At 44.3% G+C, this 18,375-nt stretch overlaps 1 protein-coding gene across 1 annotated transcript in view; it reads left to right on the plus strand.

The window, feature by feature from the left end:
* The window catches only part of myo15aa (myosin XVAa), a 169,160-nt gene that overhangs the window by 66,722 nt on the left and 84,063 nt on the right, over positions 1-18,375 (plus strand). Inside the window, 7 exon segments of the mRNA XM_072915931.1 lie at positions 3,868-3,963; positions 4,031-4,266; positions 7,090-7,268; positions 7,343-7,415; positions 12,026-12,217; positions 12,289-12,404; positions 14,025-14,119. Of these exon segments, the coding sequence (XP_072772032.1) occupies positions 3,868-3,963; positions 4,031-4,266; positions 7,090-7,268; positions 7,343-7,415; positions 12,026-12,217; positions 12,289-12,404; positions 14,025-14,119 (987 nt within the window).

Raw genomic sequence — 18,375 nt, forward strand, 5'->3', positions numbered from 1 at the left:
AGAGTGGATCTAACATAATAGTGTGAGAGTCCAGTCCATAGTGGATCTAACATAATAGTGAGAGTCCAGTCCAGAGTGGATCTAACATAATAGTGTGAGAGTCCAATCCATAGTGGATCTAACATAATAGTGAGAGTCCAGTCCATAGTGGATCTAACATAATAGTGTGAGAGTCCAATCCATAGTGGATCTAACATAATAGTGAGAGTCCAGTCCATAGTGGATCTAACATAATAGTGAGAGTCCAGTCCAGAGTGGATCTAACATTATAGTGTGAGAGTCCAGTCCATAGTGGATCTAACATAATAGTGAGAGTCCAGTCCATAGTGGATCTAACATAATAGTGTGAGAGTCCAGTTCATAGTGGATCTAACATAATAGTGTGAGAGTCCAGTCCATAGTGGATCTAACATAATAGTGAGAGTCCAGTCCATAGTGGATCTAACATAATAGTGTGAGACTCCAGTCCATAGTGGATCTAACATAATAGTGCGAGAGTCCAGTCCATAGTGGATCTAACATAATAGTGTGAGAGTCCAGTCCATAGTGGATCTAACATAATAGTGTGAGAGTCCAGTCCATAGTGGATCTAACATAATAGTGAGAGTCCAGTCCAGAGTGGATCTAACATAATAGTGTGAGAGTCCAGTCCATAGTGGATCTAACATAATAGTGTGAGAGTCCAGTCCATAATGGATCTAACATAATAGTGTGAGAGTCCAGTCCATAGTGGATCTAACATAATAGTGAGAGTCCAGTCCATAGTGGATCTAACATAATAGTGTGAGAGTCCAGTCCATAGTGGATCTAACATAATAGTGTGAGAGTCCAGTCCATAGTGGATCTAACATAATAGTGTGAGAGTCCTGTCCATAGTGGATCTAACATAATAGTGTGAGTGTCCAGTCCAGAGTGTATCTAACATAATAGTGTGAGAGTCCAGTCCATAGTGGATCTAACATAATAGTGTGAGAATCCAGTCCAGAGTGGATCTAACATAATAGTGTGAAAGTCCTGTCCATAGTGGATCTAACATAATAGTGTGAGAGTCCAGTCCATAGTGGATCTAACATTATAGTGAGAGTCCAGTCCATAGTGGATCTAACATAATAGTGTGAGAGTCCAGTCCATAGTGGATCTAACATAATAGTGTGAGAGTCCAGTCCATAGTGGATCTAACATAATAGTGTGAGAGTCCAGTCCAGAGTGTATCTAACATAATAGTGTGAGAATCCAGTCCAGAGTGGATCTAACATAATAGTGTGAAAGTCCTGTCCATAGTGGATCTAACATAATAGTGTGAGAATCCAGTCCAGAGTGGATCTAACATGATAGTGAGAGTCCAGTCCAGAGTGGATCTAACATAATAGTGTGAGAGTCCAGTCCATAGTGGATCTAACATAATAGTGTGAGAGTCCAGTCCATAATGGATCTAACATAATAGTGTGAGAGTCCAGTCCATAGTGGATCTAACATAATAGTGAGAGTCCAGTCCATAGTGGATCTAACATAATAGTGTGAGAGTCCAGTCCATAGTGGATCTAACATAATAGTGTGAGAGTCCAGTCCATAGTGGATCTAACATAATAGTGTGAGAGTCCTGTCCATAGTGGATCTAACATAATAGTGTGAGTGTCCAGTCCAGAGTGTATCTAACATAATAGTGTGAGAATCCAGTCCAGAGTGGATCTAACATAATAGTGTGAAAGTCCTGTCCATAGTGGATCTAACATAATAGTGTGAGAGTCCAGTCCATAGTGGATCTAACATTATAGTGAGAGTCCAGTCCATAGTGGATCTAACATAATAGTGTGAGAGTCCAGTCCATAGTGGATCTAACATAATAGTGTGAGAGTCCAGTCCAGAGTGGATCTAACATTATAGTGAGAGTCCAGTCCATAGTGGATCTAACATAATAGTGTGAGAGTCCAGTCCAGAGTGGATCTAACATAATAGTGTGAGAGTCCAGTCCATAGTGGATCTAACATAATAGTGAGAGTCCTGTCCATAGTGGATCTAACATAATAGTGAGAGTCCAGTCCATAGTGGATCTAACATAATAGTGTGAGAGTCCAGTTCATAGTGGATCTAACATAATAGTGTGAGAGTCCAGTCCATAGTGGATCTAACATAATAGTGTGAGAGTCCAGTCCAGAGTGGATCTAACATAATAGTGTGAGAGTCCAGTCCAGAGTGGATCTAACATAATAGTGTGAGAGTCCAGTCCATAGTGGATCTAACATAATAGTGAGAGTCCAGTCCATAGTGGATCTAACATAATAGTGTGAGAGTCCAGTTCATAGTGGATCTAACATAATAGTGTGAGAGTCCAGTCCAGAGTGGATCTAACATAATAGTGTGAGAATCCAGTCCATAGTGGATCTAACATAATAGTGTGAGAGTCCAGTCCAGAGTGGATCTAACATAATAGTGAGAGTCCAGTCCATAGTGGATCTAACATAATAGTGTGAGAGTCCAGTCCATAGTGGATCTAACATAATAGTGTGAGAGTCCAGTCCAGAGTGGATCTAACATAATAGTGTGAGAATCCAGTCCATAGTGGATCTAACATAATAGTGTGAGAATCCAGTCCATAGTGGATCTAACATAATAGTGTGAGAGTCCAGTCCATAGTGGATCTAACATAATAGTGTGAGAGTCCAGTCCATAGTGGATCTAACATAATAGTGTGAGAGTCCAGTCCAGAGTGGATCTAACATAATAGTGTGAGAGTCCAGTCCATAGTGGATCTAACATAATAGTGTGAGAGTCCAGTCCAGAGTGGATCTAACATAATAGTGTGAGAGTCCAGTCCAGAGTGGATCTAACATAATAGTGTGAGAGTCCAGTCCATAGTGGATCTAACATAATAGTGTGAGAGTCCAGTCCAGAGTGGATCTAACATAATAGTGTGAGAGTCCAGTCCAGAGTGGATCTAACATAATAGTGTGAGAGTCCAGTCCATAGTGGATCTAACATAATAGTGTGAGAGTCCAGTCCATAGTGGATCTAACATAATAGTGTGAGAGTCCAGTCCAGAGTGGATCTAACATAATAGTGTGAGAGTCCAGTCCAGAGTGGATCTAACATAATAGTGTGAGAGTCCAGTCCATAGTGGATCTAACATAATAGTGAGAGTCCAGTCCATAGTGGATCTAACATAATAGTGTGAGAGTCCAGTTCATAGTGGATCTAACATAATAGTGTGAGAGTCCAGTCCAGAGTGGATCTAACATAATAGTGTGAGAATCCAGTCCATAGTGGATCTAACATAATAGTGTGAGAGTCCAGTCCAGAGTGGATCTAACATAATAGTGTGAGAATCCAGTCCATAGTGGATCTAACATAATAGTGTGAGAGTCCAGTCCATAGTGGATCTAACATAATAGTGTGAGAGTCCAGTCCATAGTGGATCTAACATAATAGTGTGAGAGTCCAGTCCATAGTGGGGCCAGCAGGAGACAATCTTGAGTAGAGACAGGTCAGCATCGCAGAGACGTCCCCAACTGATGCACAGATGAGTGGTCCACCCTGGGTCCCGACTTTGAACAGCTAGCGGGTCATCTGTGGTCACCTATTCTGTGCCCCTTCTCCACGAAGGAGCAGAAAAGAGACGGCAGATCAACTTGTCTAAAAGGGGGGTCTATTTAAAGGCTAGAGTATACATATGAGTTTTAAGATGGGACTTAAATGCTGAACAATGTGAATGGATAAAAGTTATTTTAATATTTCAAGTCTAATATTTGAGGTTATTAGTTGATACCTCTGCGAACCATCATTTTTAGACAATAAAGTGGTTTTATGCATGATAAGGAAACACTGTATTGTTGTTTTACTTGGCACTTATAATGTCATTCCTTGCGGTAGGAGCCCAAGTTTGGTATGTTGATGGTCCCCTTAGAGACACCCCTCACTTGCATAGAAGAGGACCTTAAGGGAGAAGCGCTGCAGATTTTCAACATGGTAGGTTGACCCGGATTATAACACCAGCCCAAACAGTATTTTGACTTGACCCCAATAACCACTGCAGATACTGCGCTTCATGGGGGACCCTCACCTGAACGGCGCGCAGGAGAACATGTTTGGCGATTACATCATCCAGAGAGGTCTGTCCTCTCCAGGGTTGAGGGATGAGATCTTGGCTCAGGTTGTCAACCAGGTGTGGAGGAACGTCAATGGCGACAACGCGGAGAGAGGCTGGCTGCTGCTGCTCGCATGCGTCTGCTGCTTTGCACCGTCACCGCTGATGGATCCATATCTGCTCAAGTAAGTACACGGATACAACTTTGTCACACATTTTGTCGGTAAACTCGCATGGCTGCAATATTTGTTACCCCAAGATGCAGGAACCAGGAGAACGGCGTGCAGGTAAAATGAGTTTTAATTTACTCAAAACAGAAAGTGAAGCAGTCGTGCATATTGAATATACTCGATACATCGCGGGTTTGTCTCTGTGCGATATAGAAAATGACTATATCGTGAGTATACGTTCTCACGCAGTTGTTTTTAGCTGCGGGCATTACATTACAGGCTTTCTTGTCTCTCCTTCTCACAGAGAGATAAAACAAGCGCATTTTCTTACATACGTCACATACTGTCGCGCGGGCAACGTCATAGAGGTAGCGGCATGGGTAAAGTTAGCTGTGGTGCGAGTGGTAATACGAGAGAGAGAAGGTGCGAATCTGGTAACAAATGGAGGAATAATTAATTCCCAAGAAAAACAGCACGGGGTCCATCCTCTGGCGGTGGTTTGGCTTCAAGCGGTAAGATGTTGAACAGACAACCGTAATATGTCAAGTATGCGGCAAAAGCATTGCTACAAATAGTAGCGGCACTGCTAATTTGTAGCATCATTTGAAAAGTCACCCGCTAGAGAATAAGGAGTGCTTGAAACTCCGCATGTCAACATCTCGGCCGGTGCCACACCCAACAAAATGCCCAAGCAACCAGCACTGACCCAATTGAGCCTGGCGTCTTCCATTTCCACATCAACACAGTATGAAACAAATAGTCAACAACAGAAGGAGATAACGTCCGCAGGAACCTACCACATAGTGAAGGACATACACTATTTGATTTCCTATTATGCAGCTCATTTTTATTTGACACTTATTGAAATATCTTGTGTGACATCATGCACAAAAGTGCACTTTATTTGTTTTAAACTATTGTAGTGGCGTTCTGTACAAAAAGTGCACTTTAATTGAGAGTTGTGATGATACGTCATCTTCGTGACATCATGCACTAAAGTGCACTAATAGCTTGTTTTAAAATGTCTCTGACAATCTTGCACTTTCTGTTTTGAAATGACATGAATGTTTGTGCCACTGCTTAATAACTGTTTAATAAATACACTTTTAGTTGTGATTTCCCTCTCTGCATGAAAGTTTAAAAGTAGCATATACAGTGGGGCAAAAAAGTATTTAGTCAACCACCAATTGTGCAAGTTCTCCCACTTAAAATGATGACAGAGGTCTGTAATTTTCATCATAGGTACACTTCAACTGTGAGAGACAGAATGTGAAATCCAGGAATTCACATTGTAGGCTTTTTAAAGAATTTATTTGTAAATGATGGTGGAAAATAAGTATTTGGTCAATAACAAAAATTCAACTCAGTACTTTGTAATATAACCTTTGTTGGCAATAACAGAGGTCAAACGATTACTATAGGTCTTTACCAGGTTTGCACACACAGTAGCTGGTATTTTGGCCCATTCCTCCATGCAGATCTTCTCGAGAGCAGTGATGTTTTGGGGCTGTCGGCGAGCAACATGGACTTTCAACTCCCTCCACAGATTTTCTATGGAGTTGAGGTCTGGAGACTGGCGAGGCCACTCCAGGACTTTCAAATGCTTCTTACGGAGCCACTTCTTCGTTGCCCGGGCGGTGTGTTTGGGATCATTGTCATGCTGGAAGACCCAGCCGCGTTTCATCTTCAAAGCTCTCTCTGATGGAAGGAGGTTTTGGCTCAAAATCTCACGATACATGGCCCCATTCATTCTATCCTTAACACGGATCAGTCAGCCTGTCCTCTTAGCAGAAAAACAGCCCCAAAGCATGATGTTTCCACCCCCATGCTTCACAGTAGGTATGGTGTTCTTGGGATGCAACTCAGTATTCTTCTTCCTCCAAACACGACGAGTTGAGTTTATATCAAAAAGTTCTATTTTGGTTTCATCTGACCACATGACATTCTCCTAATCCTCTGCTGTATCATCCATGTGCTCTCTGGCAAACTTCAGACGGGCCTGGACATGCACTGGCTTAAGCAGGGGGACACATCTGGCACTGCAGGATTTGATCCCCTGTCGGCGTAGTGTGTTACTGATGGTAACCTTTGTTACTTTGGTCCCAGCTCTCTGCAGGTCATTCACCAGGTCCCCCCGTGTGGTTCTGGGATTTTTGCTCACCGTTCTCATGATCATTTTGACCCCACGGGATGAGATCTTGCGTGGAGCCCCAGATCGAGGGAGATTATCAGTGGTCTTGTATGTCTTCCATTTTCTGATAATTGCTCCCACATTTGATTTTTTCACACCAAGCTGCTTGCCTATTGTAGATTCACTCTTCACAGTCTGGTGCAGGTCTACAATTATTTTCCTGGTGTCCTTCGACAGCTCTTTGGTCTTGTCCAGTGGGAGAACTTGCACAATCGGTGGCTGACTAAATACTTTTTTGCCCCACTGTATTATTGCAGTATGAAGAAGAATGTTTTAATGTAGACACATAGAATCATCATACTGCTGTCATTATATGCATCAAGTGTTCATTCAAGGCTAAGGCAAAATATGGAGATATATATGGTGTATCGTGACATGGCCTAAACATATCCAGATATAAAAAAAAGGCCATATCGCCCAGCCCTAGTCGTGCATAACAGGTTCAAACATAAAGCAAATCTCGAGCACTGGGGAGTGCGCGTGGCTGACATAAATAGCTGATTGGCAGGTGAGGGAAAACACACAGCGCTCAGCGGGGCAAACAGGAAATGGAAACAAAACAAGAGCACTGACAGGAAGTGAATACAAAACAAGGAAACAAGCAGAAATGAAGTGACAGATCGTCACACGTTTATTTCCTCCTATAGGTTTGTTTCTGACCACGCCCCCGTTGAGTGCCAAGCATTGCTGCAGCACAGACTCATCCAAGCCAGTGAGAAGTTGCAGCTGAGCTGGGGGACAGCGCGCACCTACCCGCCGTCCTTGCTGGAGTGGACGGCCAACAGGAAAAAAGCTAACATGGTGTTGCATCTGCATTGTTTTGATGGTAAGCTAACACTGTGTGGCCATTAGGTGTTTGGATTAATGGTGATTTCATTGAAATGATTACCGTCCCTGCAGGAGTGTCTTTCCTGTGTCCCGTGCATTCCTGGACCAGCGGCGAGGATTTAGCAGGAGACATCTTACGCCACAGGTGCTAAAATGACATGTTCTATTAGGCCCCGTTTACCATACTTGCCAACCTTGAGACCTCCAATTTCGGGAGGTGGGGTGGGTGGGGGGCGTGGTTAAGAGGGGAGGAGTATATTGACAGCTTGAATTCACCAAGTCAAGTATTTCATTATATATATATATATATATATATATATATATATATATATATATATATATCTACATCCTGAAAATATGCAAACAAAACTGTGTTTAGATAATTGATACTTCAAACTTGCATAAATAAATATTAAGGAATATAACATAACTTGGCTTCTGAGAGCTTCAAAATGTAATGAATAAAATGTTAAAGTTGTTGATAAACAAGCAATTATTTTAATAATTAAATATGGTCATTTTAAATGAATTATTATGATCATTTAAAATTAATTATTTCAAATATGTTTATTTTAATGTATAATTCTATGGCTGAGTGTAATAAGGAGTCAGAAAAAATACAAATAAAAATATAATTAATTTTGATGTTTTTAGCAAAATATAGTAAAACATTTTTTTTATTTTTTTTTATTAATATATATATTTATTTTTAGGTAAGATAAACATAATAATACAATTTATCTCTAGTCTGGATGATTTAGTTCTTGACACCCTGTTGCCCTCCCGTCATGAAAAAAGGCTGTCCTCACTCAGGTCGCATGGAACTGGAGGGGGCGTGGCCTCCAGCTCCGGCTGAAAATCGGGAGATTTTCGGGAGAATATTTGTCCCGGGAGGTTTTCGGCAGAGGCGCTGAATTTCAGGAGTCTCCCGGAAAATTCGGGAGGGTTGCCAAGTAAGGATGAGGTTATCCAGAGTAAATCCCACCTAGCCTTATCCGTGTCCACACACAACAATGCCACCCTTCAAGAACCCCTCCCCACCTCCGTCTGCCGGTGCAACACGACCTAATACACATGCGTGGACCCCGACTTAAACAAGTTGAAAACTTATTGGGGTGTTACCATTTAGTGGTCAATTGTACGGAATATGTACTGTACTGTGCAATCTACTAATAAACATTTCAATCAATCAATCAATGCGCGGAAAATGCGCACGTCATAGTCACCTCCAGTGTTGCTTTGTGTGCGAGTTCTTAAATGTAACTTATCTGAACAATATCCAGTGTTTTGGTGTTTCAATGAACTGGAATTCAGTGTGCTGTGGGGCCCTATTGTAGTGAATCACACCTGAGACATCATAAATTAATCACATCTTTATTAGACACGTAAACAACGTGATAAAGGACATTTGACAATAATCAAACTATGGATCTAGATATCTGGTCACTCTTTTGCCTTCACCTTCATTGTCCATTTCTTTTTGGTGACTTTATATACTCTGGACCTAGACGCTGAGTCTGTGACATATGCTTTTGGACTGGCCAGGTAATACAAAGCACACGCTACCTTTTTTATCACATCCACGAGAGCTCGCATTCTCGTTGTCTCTCCTTCGACAAATGGACAAAGTTTTTCGCTAAGTAGAATCACAGCTGACCCGGACATTGGAAAGTTCTCTTGCCGTCTGAGAAGTGTTATATCCCAAATAGCTGCAATGGCTTTCTCTTATTGGGATACTTATTGTGTTATCTATTTTTGATAAGAGAGCATATAATTTGGATAAAGCTTTGGGGGCAGATGTTTTGAAGAATTTAACGGTCGTAGGATTACTTTCCCATGTTGTTTTGTTGAATCGTGCGCTGATTACAGATTTGATTTGTATATATTCTAGAAATGTATTAGGATTGATTGCATATTGTGTTATTAAACTTTTAAAAGAGATAAAACTGTTTGCAATGATGATATCCCCAAGGCATCCGACTCCCTTATCATACCATGTTGGAAAGTTCAATGGCTTCTTGTTTAAAAGAAAATCAGGATTATTCCAAATAGGCGTAAATTGGCATGGAGTGAGCGGGGACCCAGTTATTTTCAAAAACTCCCACCAAGCTGTTAAGGTAGTGCGTATATTAATACTTTTAAAGCAGTTGTGTTTTCGGAGAATTTGGCTAATAAAGGGCAAGTTAGAAATTGGGATCTCCTGGCTAAGTGATTGTTCAATCTCTAACCATAAACTATCTAATAAAGTGGGATTGATCCATTTTAATATATATTGTAGTTTATTTGCAAGGAAGTAATAGGAAAAGTTTGGGAGCTCTAGACCCCCATGTTCTTTGGGTTTTTGTAAAGTTTTAAGGCTGATTCGTGCTGGTTTACTCTTCCAAAGAAACTGATTGATGTGTGAGTCTAGTGACTTAAACCAGATTTGAGAAGGTTTGGTTGGAATCATTGAAAATAGATAATTAACCCTAGGCAAGACCATCATTTTCACGGCTTTCTCTTAAGGTATTCATGTGTGGTTTCCACAAGCGTCCGTACATGTACAAGAAGGAGAAACACGGGCATGTCTTTGATTGATTGATTGAGACTTTTATTAGTAGATTGCACAGTACAGTACATATTCCGTACAATTGACCACTAAATGGTAGCACCCCAATAAGTTTTTCAACTTGTTTAAGTCGGGGTCCACGTTAATCAATTCATGGTACAAATATAAACTATCATCATAATACAGTCCTCACACAAGTTAATCATCAGAGTATATACATTGAATTATTTGCATTATTTACAATCCGGGGGGTGGGATGTGGAGGGGGTTAGGTTTGGTTGATATCAGCACTTCAGTCATCAACAATTATATCATTTGAGAAATGGACATTGAAACAGTGTAGGTCTGACTTGGTAGGATATGTACAGCGAGCAGTGAACATAGTGAGCTCAGAAAGCATAAGATCAAGTATATACATTTTATTATTTACATTTGATTATTTACATTTGATTAATTGCAATCAGGGGAGGTGGGATGTGGTGGGGGGAGGGTGTTAGTCTAGGGTTGTAGTTGCCTGGAGGTGTTCTTTTAGTGCGGTTTTGAAAGAGGGTAGAGATGCACTTTCTTTTACACCGGTTGGGAGTGCATTCCATATTGATGTGGCATAGAAGGAGAATGAGTTAAGACCTTTGTTAGATCGGAATCTGGGTTTAACGTGGTTAGTGAAGCTCCCCCTGGTGTTCATATTTCATATTTCCAGTGGTTAGCAGGAAATATCTACATGTGTTTTGTGGACTTGGAGAAGGCATTCGACCGTGTCCCTCGGGAAGTCCTGTGGGGAGTGCTCAGAGAGTACGGGGTATCGGACTGTCTGATTGTGGCAGTCCGCTCCCTGTATGATCAGTGCCAGAGCTTGGTCCGCATTGCCGGTAGTAAGTCGGACACGTTTCCAGTGAGGGTTGGACTCCGCCAAGGCTGCCCTTTGTCACACATTCTGTTCATAACTTTTATGGACAGAATTTCTAGGCGCAGTCAAGGCGTTGAGGGGATCTGGTTTGGTGGCTGCAGGATTAGGTCTCTGCTTTTTGCAGATGATGTGGTCCTGATGGCTTCATCTGGCCAGGATCTTCAGCTCTCACTGGATCGGTTCGCAGCTGAGTGTGAAGCGACTGGGATGAGAATCAGCACCTCCAAGTCCGAGTCCATGGTTCTCGCCCTGAAAAGGGTGGAGTGCCATCTCCGGGTTGGGGAGGAGATCTTGCCCCAAGTGGAGGAGTTCAAGTACCTCGGAGTCTTGTTCACGAGTGAGGGAAGAGTGGATCGTGAGATCGACAGGCGGATCGGTGCGGCGTCTTCAGTAATGCGGACGCTGTATCGATCCGTTGTGGTGAAGAAGGAGCTGAGCCGGAAGGCAAAGCTCTCAATTTACCGGTCGATCTACGTTCCCATCCTCACCTATGGTCATGAGCTTTGGGTTATGACCGAAAGGACAAGATCACGGGTACAAGCGGCCGAAATGAGTTTCCTCCGCCGGGTGGCGGGGCTCTCCCTTAGAGATAGGGTGAGAAGCTCTGCCATCCGGGAGGAGCTCAAAGTAAAGCCGCTGCTCCTCCACATCGAGAGGAGCCAGATGAGGTGGTTCGGGCATCTGGTCAGGATGCCACCCGAACGCCTCCCTAGGGAGGTGTTTAGGGCACGTCTGACCGGTAGGAGGCCGCGGGGAAGACCCAGGACACGTTGGGAAGACTATGTCTCCCGGCTGGCCTGGGAACGCCTCGGGGTCCCACAGGAAGAGCTGGACGAAGTGGCTGGGGAGAGGGAAGTCTGGGCTTCCCTGCTTAGGCTGCTGCCCCCGCGACCCGACCTCGGATAAGCGGAAGAAGATGGATGGATGGATGGATGGAGCAGGAAATATGAAATATAAACCGCTTTATTGTGAAGCTGGCTGTGGCGCGTTTTTTCTGACCTCACTTCCTGTGTGGGGCGCGGTCTTTCTGGCGTCACTTCATCTCCGAACTCAGTTTGTAAACGATCAATGAGTCCATAGAAAGCTAAAAGCCGGAGATTCAAGAAATACACGGCGCCCTTAAAAATGTGTCCGAGGAGGGGGACCTTAAACGATGGTTTAGTGTGGCTGAAACGGGGGTTAGGCTAAATAATTATCCGTTTAAGGGGTTAAAGGACTTAGTGTCGACATGGCCTTAGCCTTAGCCTCATCCCAAATGTTATACATGTTCCCTTCATGCCAAAATGAAAATGTGTTCCAGGGGCGTGTCGGACTGGTGGAGGGGGAGTTCTGTCCTCATGAAGGAACACGGCCAGTGGGTGGAGCTGGCGGGTCACGACTATGTGATGGACCTGATTGCAGACCTGGAGCTTCCAAGTGACTTCCCAAAGCAGAAGAGTTACTTCATCATCAGCACTGACAGCCCCGCCAGAGTCCGAGCCAACGCCAGCCTGTCAGTAAAATAGGAATACTAGTATTGCAGACACGAATAAAACCATGTCTGTCTTGTTTGTTCTCTTCTAGAACTTTGTTTGGCAGTGGCTTTGACTCAGATGACGAACTTCCATCTTGTGTTCCTCCGAGTGGGGGCTGCAGACCTGCCTACAGCGTGTCTGACTCTGATGGTTACCACAGCCATGGTACGCGCACACACACACACGTCTTTAATGTATTGCGACTATGTTTTATTTGTCTACAAATGGAAGAGATTGGTGCGGAAAGACAGGTAGTCTGTGCCCAGACCGTGGTTGCGGTCGACCGCCGCTATGGCCCACTGTAGCACCCTTCCGGTCAAGAGCGAAAAAATGAAAGCGATATTGGCCCCGTCAGATGTGTAGCGGGGTGGCTGGTGTTGGAACACCATGTCACATTGGACCAGGAAGCCACGGCAAAGTCCAAAATCCGCTTCAAAAGGTCTGGGGCTAGCAATTTTAGGTTGGGGAATGCCAGTGGTTGGCATTCCCCTCAGATTCCCGGTTGCTCCCAGACTGGCAACCGGGAGGAAATGGATCCCATCTGAGGCCACGCAGCACAGACATTGTGGGACAAGTGCAGCACGGAAGAGGTGGGTTTGGACTTAGTCGACCCACATGGCACAAGGCAACATCAGCCCAGAGGAGAAAGCTGGTTGTTGATCAGGTTCGGCAACAAGAGGAGGTAGACAGATGTGCAACAGTTGTGGCACAGTCCAAACATGGACAGGGGTCCAGCTGGGAAAACCTGGAGCATCGTAACCTCACATGGAAGTATCTTTGGGAAATGGAAGGGAGCCAAATCAGCTTCATCATCAGAGCCACCTACGATGTTCTTCCCACACCCAAGAACTTAAACCAATGGTTTAAACTGGCTACAAAATCAGTTTGTCTTAAGGCCGCTGCACCTGGAGGCACAACCAGGTCCTAGTCACTCAATCACCACTCCATTCGTAAGAGCAGGACAACTCCCACCAAAACCATCTGCAAGAGTGAAGGCAGCCCTTCTGGACTGTGCCCGGGACTGGAAAATGCAGGTTGACTTAGACCAAAAACCCATCTTCCCGCCTGAGATCATTACAACCAGCTTCAGGCCGGACCTGGTCTTGTGGTCAACCTCCCAAAAGACTGTGTTCATTGTTGAATTAACTGTGCCATGGGAAGCAGCAGTTGGTGAAGCATATGAGCGCAAACAACTGAGGTATGTGGACATAGCAGCCGAGGCAGGGCTGGCGTGCCCGAGTGCTTCCAGTTGAAGTTGGGTGCAGAGGCTTCGTAGCCACGTCCACAACCAAGTTTCTGAAAGGAATGGGAGTGAGAGGTCTGTCAAATCACTGTCGGATGCTGCCGAACGAATTAGCAGATGGATATGGATCAAGAGAAAGGACCCCAACTGGGCTGCAAGATGACATCTAGGGGTAAAGCCAGAGGGGGGCACACCTGGGACGCCAGATGTCGCCGCTGAGCCGTCCGGCGGTGTCGTGGGCCTATCAACGAAACACCAATGAAGGGGGGTGCCCGCCTGAAGACCCCAGTGAAGCTTTTGCCCCTAACCCCAACTCGACACCAAGTGCTGATCAATGTGAGGGATTGTACTATCTAGTCCTATGAGCTCAACTACTTGTTTTTTTTCCCCAAATACACTTCATATATATATATTAAGTACAGCTATATCTAAGGAATCAAGTATGTAAATGACATTATTGAGTTTTGTACCTAATGACAAGGCCAGTGTGTGTATCACACTGCAATCTAATGAAGGTGTGCACGTTTCTGCCTTGTGTGCAGTGGAGTCAGACGCCTTCAGTGATGGTCAGACACAGAGAGGAATGGACCGCTACCTGGACAGCTTGTTTGATCCCGTGCTATCAGACGGCACCATAGTGAGTATACTGACACTCGTCTACAAATACAACACATATCATGATCAAAAAATATATATATATATTAGAGATGCGCGGTTTGCGGACACAACCGCGGAGTCCGCGGATTATCCGCGCGTCGGGCGGTTGAAATAAAAAAAAATTAGATTTTATCCGCGGGTCGGGTCGGGCGGTTGAAATAAAAAAAAATTAGATTTTAAATAGATTCAGGCGGGTGGCAGTTAAACCAATTCGGAAATATATATACATAGTTAAATGTTGTTACCCACATATGAAAAACGAGCAGGCACCTGCAGCATATGCCACAACAGAAGAAGAAAAAAAAAAGAGATGGACACTTTTACGGAGCGGAGAAGGGACGCCTCGCCGGGGTCCGGGATCGAGGCCCCCTCCCCCGAGAGGGCCCCACCGGGAGCCGTAGCTGAGGTGATCCGCGAGAAGGGCCCGACGCACGTCCAGGGTCACCACCGCGCCCACCGCACCGACACCCCGCCTCGTCCGCCTTCGCCGCGGCCGGCATCACGCGCAGCAGGTAAGCAGCTTACCTGCCCGCCACCCTCGTGGCCGAGGGCTCGTAACAGGGGTCACTCCGCGCGCTCCGCCCGCGCAGCTTACCTGCCCGCCACACCCGTTGCCGGGGGCGCGTAACAGGGGTCACTCCGCGCGCAGTGCGCTCACGAAAGGGGTGGGGCTCACCCTGGTGAGCCGAGTGGGCCACTTTCGGTAAGCAGAACTGGCGCTGCGGGATGAACCGAACGCCGGGTTAAGGCGCCCGATGCCGACGCTCATCAGACCCCAGAAAAGGTGTTGGTTGATATAGACAGCAGGACGGTGGCCATGGAAGTCGGAACCCGCTAAGGAGTGTGTAACAACCCACCTGCCGAATCAACTAGCCCTGAAAATGGATGGCGCTGGAGCGTTGGGCCCATACCCGGCCGTCGCCGGCAGCGAGAGCCGCGAGGGCTAGGCCGCGACGAGTAGGATGGCCGCCGCGGTGCGCGCTGAAGCCTCGGGCGCGAGCCCGGGTGGAGCCGCCGCGGGTGCGAGGGACATCGCACCTCCACGCGCTTGGAGGTGCGCTCAGCGCGGCTCCCAGATGATTGCGCACTGGTGTGCGTCTGGGCCGTGACAGCGTGGCACGCATTGAATGTCTCTGCTACATTGGATCAGTCTCCTTTCTTTAACAGGCAAAAGCTTTATAACCTCACTAATGCCTTGCATCGTCTATATTAGATATATAACAACGGGCGGGTGCGGGCGGATGCGGTTTTGATTAAATGTTAGAACGGGTGGATGGCGGATGGTTGACGACTTTTGTGATGCGGTTGCGGATGAAATAATTGCCTATCCGCGCATCTCTAATATATATGTATGCCATTTTTCAACAATTAAATTAAATATGGGCAGCACGGTGGAAGAGGGGTTAGTGCGTCTGCCTCACAATACGAAGGTCCTGAGTAGTCTTGGGTTCAATCCCAGGTTCTGGATCTTTCTGTGTGGAGTTTGCATGTCCTCCCCGTGACTGCGTGGGTTCCCTCCGGGTACTCCGGCTTCCTCCCACTTCCAAAGACATGCACCTGGGGATAGGTTGATTGGCAACACTAAATTGGCCCTAGTGTGTGGATGTGAGTGTGAATGTTGTCTGTCTATCTGTGTTGGCCCTGCGATGAGGTGGCGACTTGTCCAGGGTGTACCCCGCCTTCCGCCCGATTGTAGCTGAGATAGGCTCCAGCGACCCCAAAAGGGAATAAGCGGTAGAAAATGGATGGATGGATAAATTAAATATGCCTCAGATTCTACAATTTAGACAGTTCTAAAGTTCTATTAGTAAATCCAACGAGGAAAACACACAGTTTTGTGTGTCTGTAGCTTCAATGCTGATTAGATGTTTGTCCACACTTGTCTCCTACACAGTGTGCTCTGTTGTGCACTTTCTCCACTTTTTATGTGCATACTGTAGCTTTGCACCAGTGCTGCCAACTGGGCGACTTTCTCGCTAAATCTGGCGACTTACAAACTCCTCCTTGAGACTTTTTCGTATGTTTTGGAGACATGACAACACGCATCAATCTGCAGTTGATGTCTTCTTCGAGCAGCGGGTGCTGCTGTGAGGAGGAGCTTGTGTTTTCATGTGTGTGAGAAACATAATGATGAAAAATGTAATTACAAGAAAAAAATGTCCCAAAAAACTAGACCCAATCCTCACCGTTCATGTTAATGAGCCAGTCAATAGATTTGGTTTGATCGTGAATGTCACAACCATCAAGTCTTATGATCAAATTGGATCATATTCATACCTGCCAACTTTTGAAATCAGAAAAACCTAGTAGCCAGGGTCCAGGGGCCGCAGTCCCCGGTAGGTCCAGGACAAAGTCCTGGTGGGGGGTTCAGGCTTCGCCCCCCGATGCAAAATGATTATTAGCATTCAGACAGGTTAAAATGTTGCTAAAACCATCACTTTTCTATCAGTCACAGTGACTTTTCAAAACAAAAATATTACAGCAAAAATCATATGGGTTGATTGACATGTTTATTCTGTAAGCTAACTTCAATAGTTTGAAATTATTTTGACAGTTAATGCCAGTTATCCTGTCAACCTTTCACAAGACTTCAATTTGTTAATTGAAAGTATAAACACTTTTTACAGTAAACAAATGGTAAAACAGTACTAAACAATTCCATTTAAAAAAAAATTGGTGTCATTATTAACTTTCTGTCCAAGCTTGTATAATCTACTGCCTTGTTCAATTGTAAAAAATATTCTGTGCCTAAAATTCACATTTCTATCACAATTATCATACTGTAAACATGGTAAGCTAACTTCATTACAATTAATAGTCCTGTCAATAGCATGGAATTACAATTCAAATGTAGTTTTTTTGTAAGCCTTTCAAAACAATTCAAAATATGAAAAATTAATGAAAATTAATTGAAGCCATCAGACACTTGAAAAGTGGCACATCACATCTCTAATGTAATCATTTGAACTTTTCAACAGAAATAGCACTGCAAAAATATTAAGGACATACTTCTGTATTTTGGTAGTTATGCTGTCAACATTTAACAAGATTTCTTCAACTTGGACTTGAAAGCATAAATAGTATAAACACTTTTAACAGTATAACAGTACTAAACAATTCCAATAGATAACATTGGTGTCATTACCTTTTTGTGGCTAAAATCCGAAAAACGTTGAAAGTTTTCCACTTGTATCGCTAGCAACGGCATTAGACTTGTGTTCTTTTGTCCCAACGTGGTCTTTTACATCGCTAATTCCTCCATGTCCGATCGAAAAATCTTGTCTGCACAAGGTGCAATTCGCGTAGTTTTCACCCTTTTTGGAACGGATAATTATTCCCGGATAGGCTTTTGAATATTCTTCACGGAATGACTGCAGTTTTCTTTTCGGGTTAAGACTCATTTGCGATTTTTCTCCGGCTGATTCCATGATCGTTCGCTCGTTTGGAAACAATGGCAACTGGTGCCTCGTGCTTGGCAGCGGTGCTATAAATAGCCTCGCGCATGGCATTCGGAATGGCTCGATAGGAAGTTACGGGAAGCAGTGTCGATTGTCATTGTTGTTACGCGATTTCGTGAATAAAACTTTAAAAAAAAAAAAATTTTTTAATTAATGAAAAACCGTATTTTTTTATCACTGCAACCGTAACCCGGAATAGGTTGATGAAAACCGTACTAATTACGGGAAAACCGGAGCAGTTGGCAGGTATGCATATTTAACAATGCAGAGCACAATTGGTTTAAATTCAAGAAAACAAACTCAGAAGCAACAAAATAATGGAAAAACAGGAGCGTGTGCCTGGGCAAGGATGGATTCGCCGTATTGTGGTGAGAAAGACAACTCTCTGTGGTCTGTGAAAAGGTGATGAATTTCACAATCAACGCCCAACTTACACAACACAACAGAACCAAAGTAAGACAAACAAGAAAGTAAAATAAATGACAACTTAGTAATAACACCTCCACACTGCAAGCACTCATTTGGAGGCTAAAAAACTCAACTGATAATGAATCACACTATAGATGGCTAAAGAATGTGTCCAGCGGAAATCTTACCCAACCAGTAAATGATGTATTGGCGAAAGGGTTTACCTTTGCCATGACTCCACATCAGGTTCCTACACTTGATTTGGTCACAGCCACGGAATCAGCAATTAGCAAAAACAGCTACATTTTTGTTTCAACTTCAGATTTCTGTTCAACTTCAGCATTGGAGCATTCACACGCAATTCCTTCAG

Source organism: Nerophis lumbriciformis, linkage group LG24 (genome assembly GCF_033978685.3).
Source record: "Nerophis lumbriciformis linkage group LG24, RoL_Nlum_v2.1, whole genome shotgun sequence".
Lineage (NCBI taxonomy): Eukaryota > Metazoa > Chordata > Actinopteri > Syngnathiformes > Syngnathidae > Nerophis > Nerophis lumbriciformis.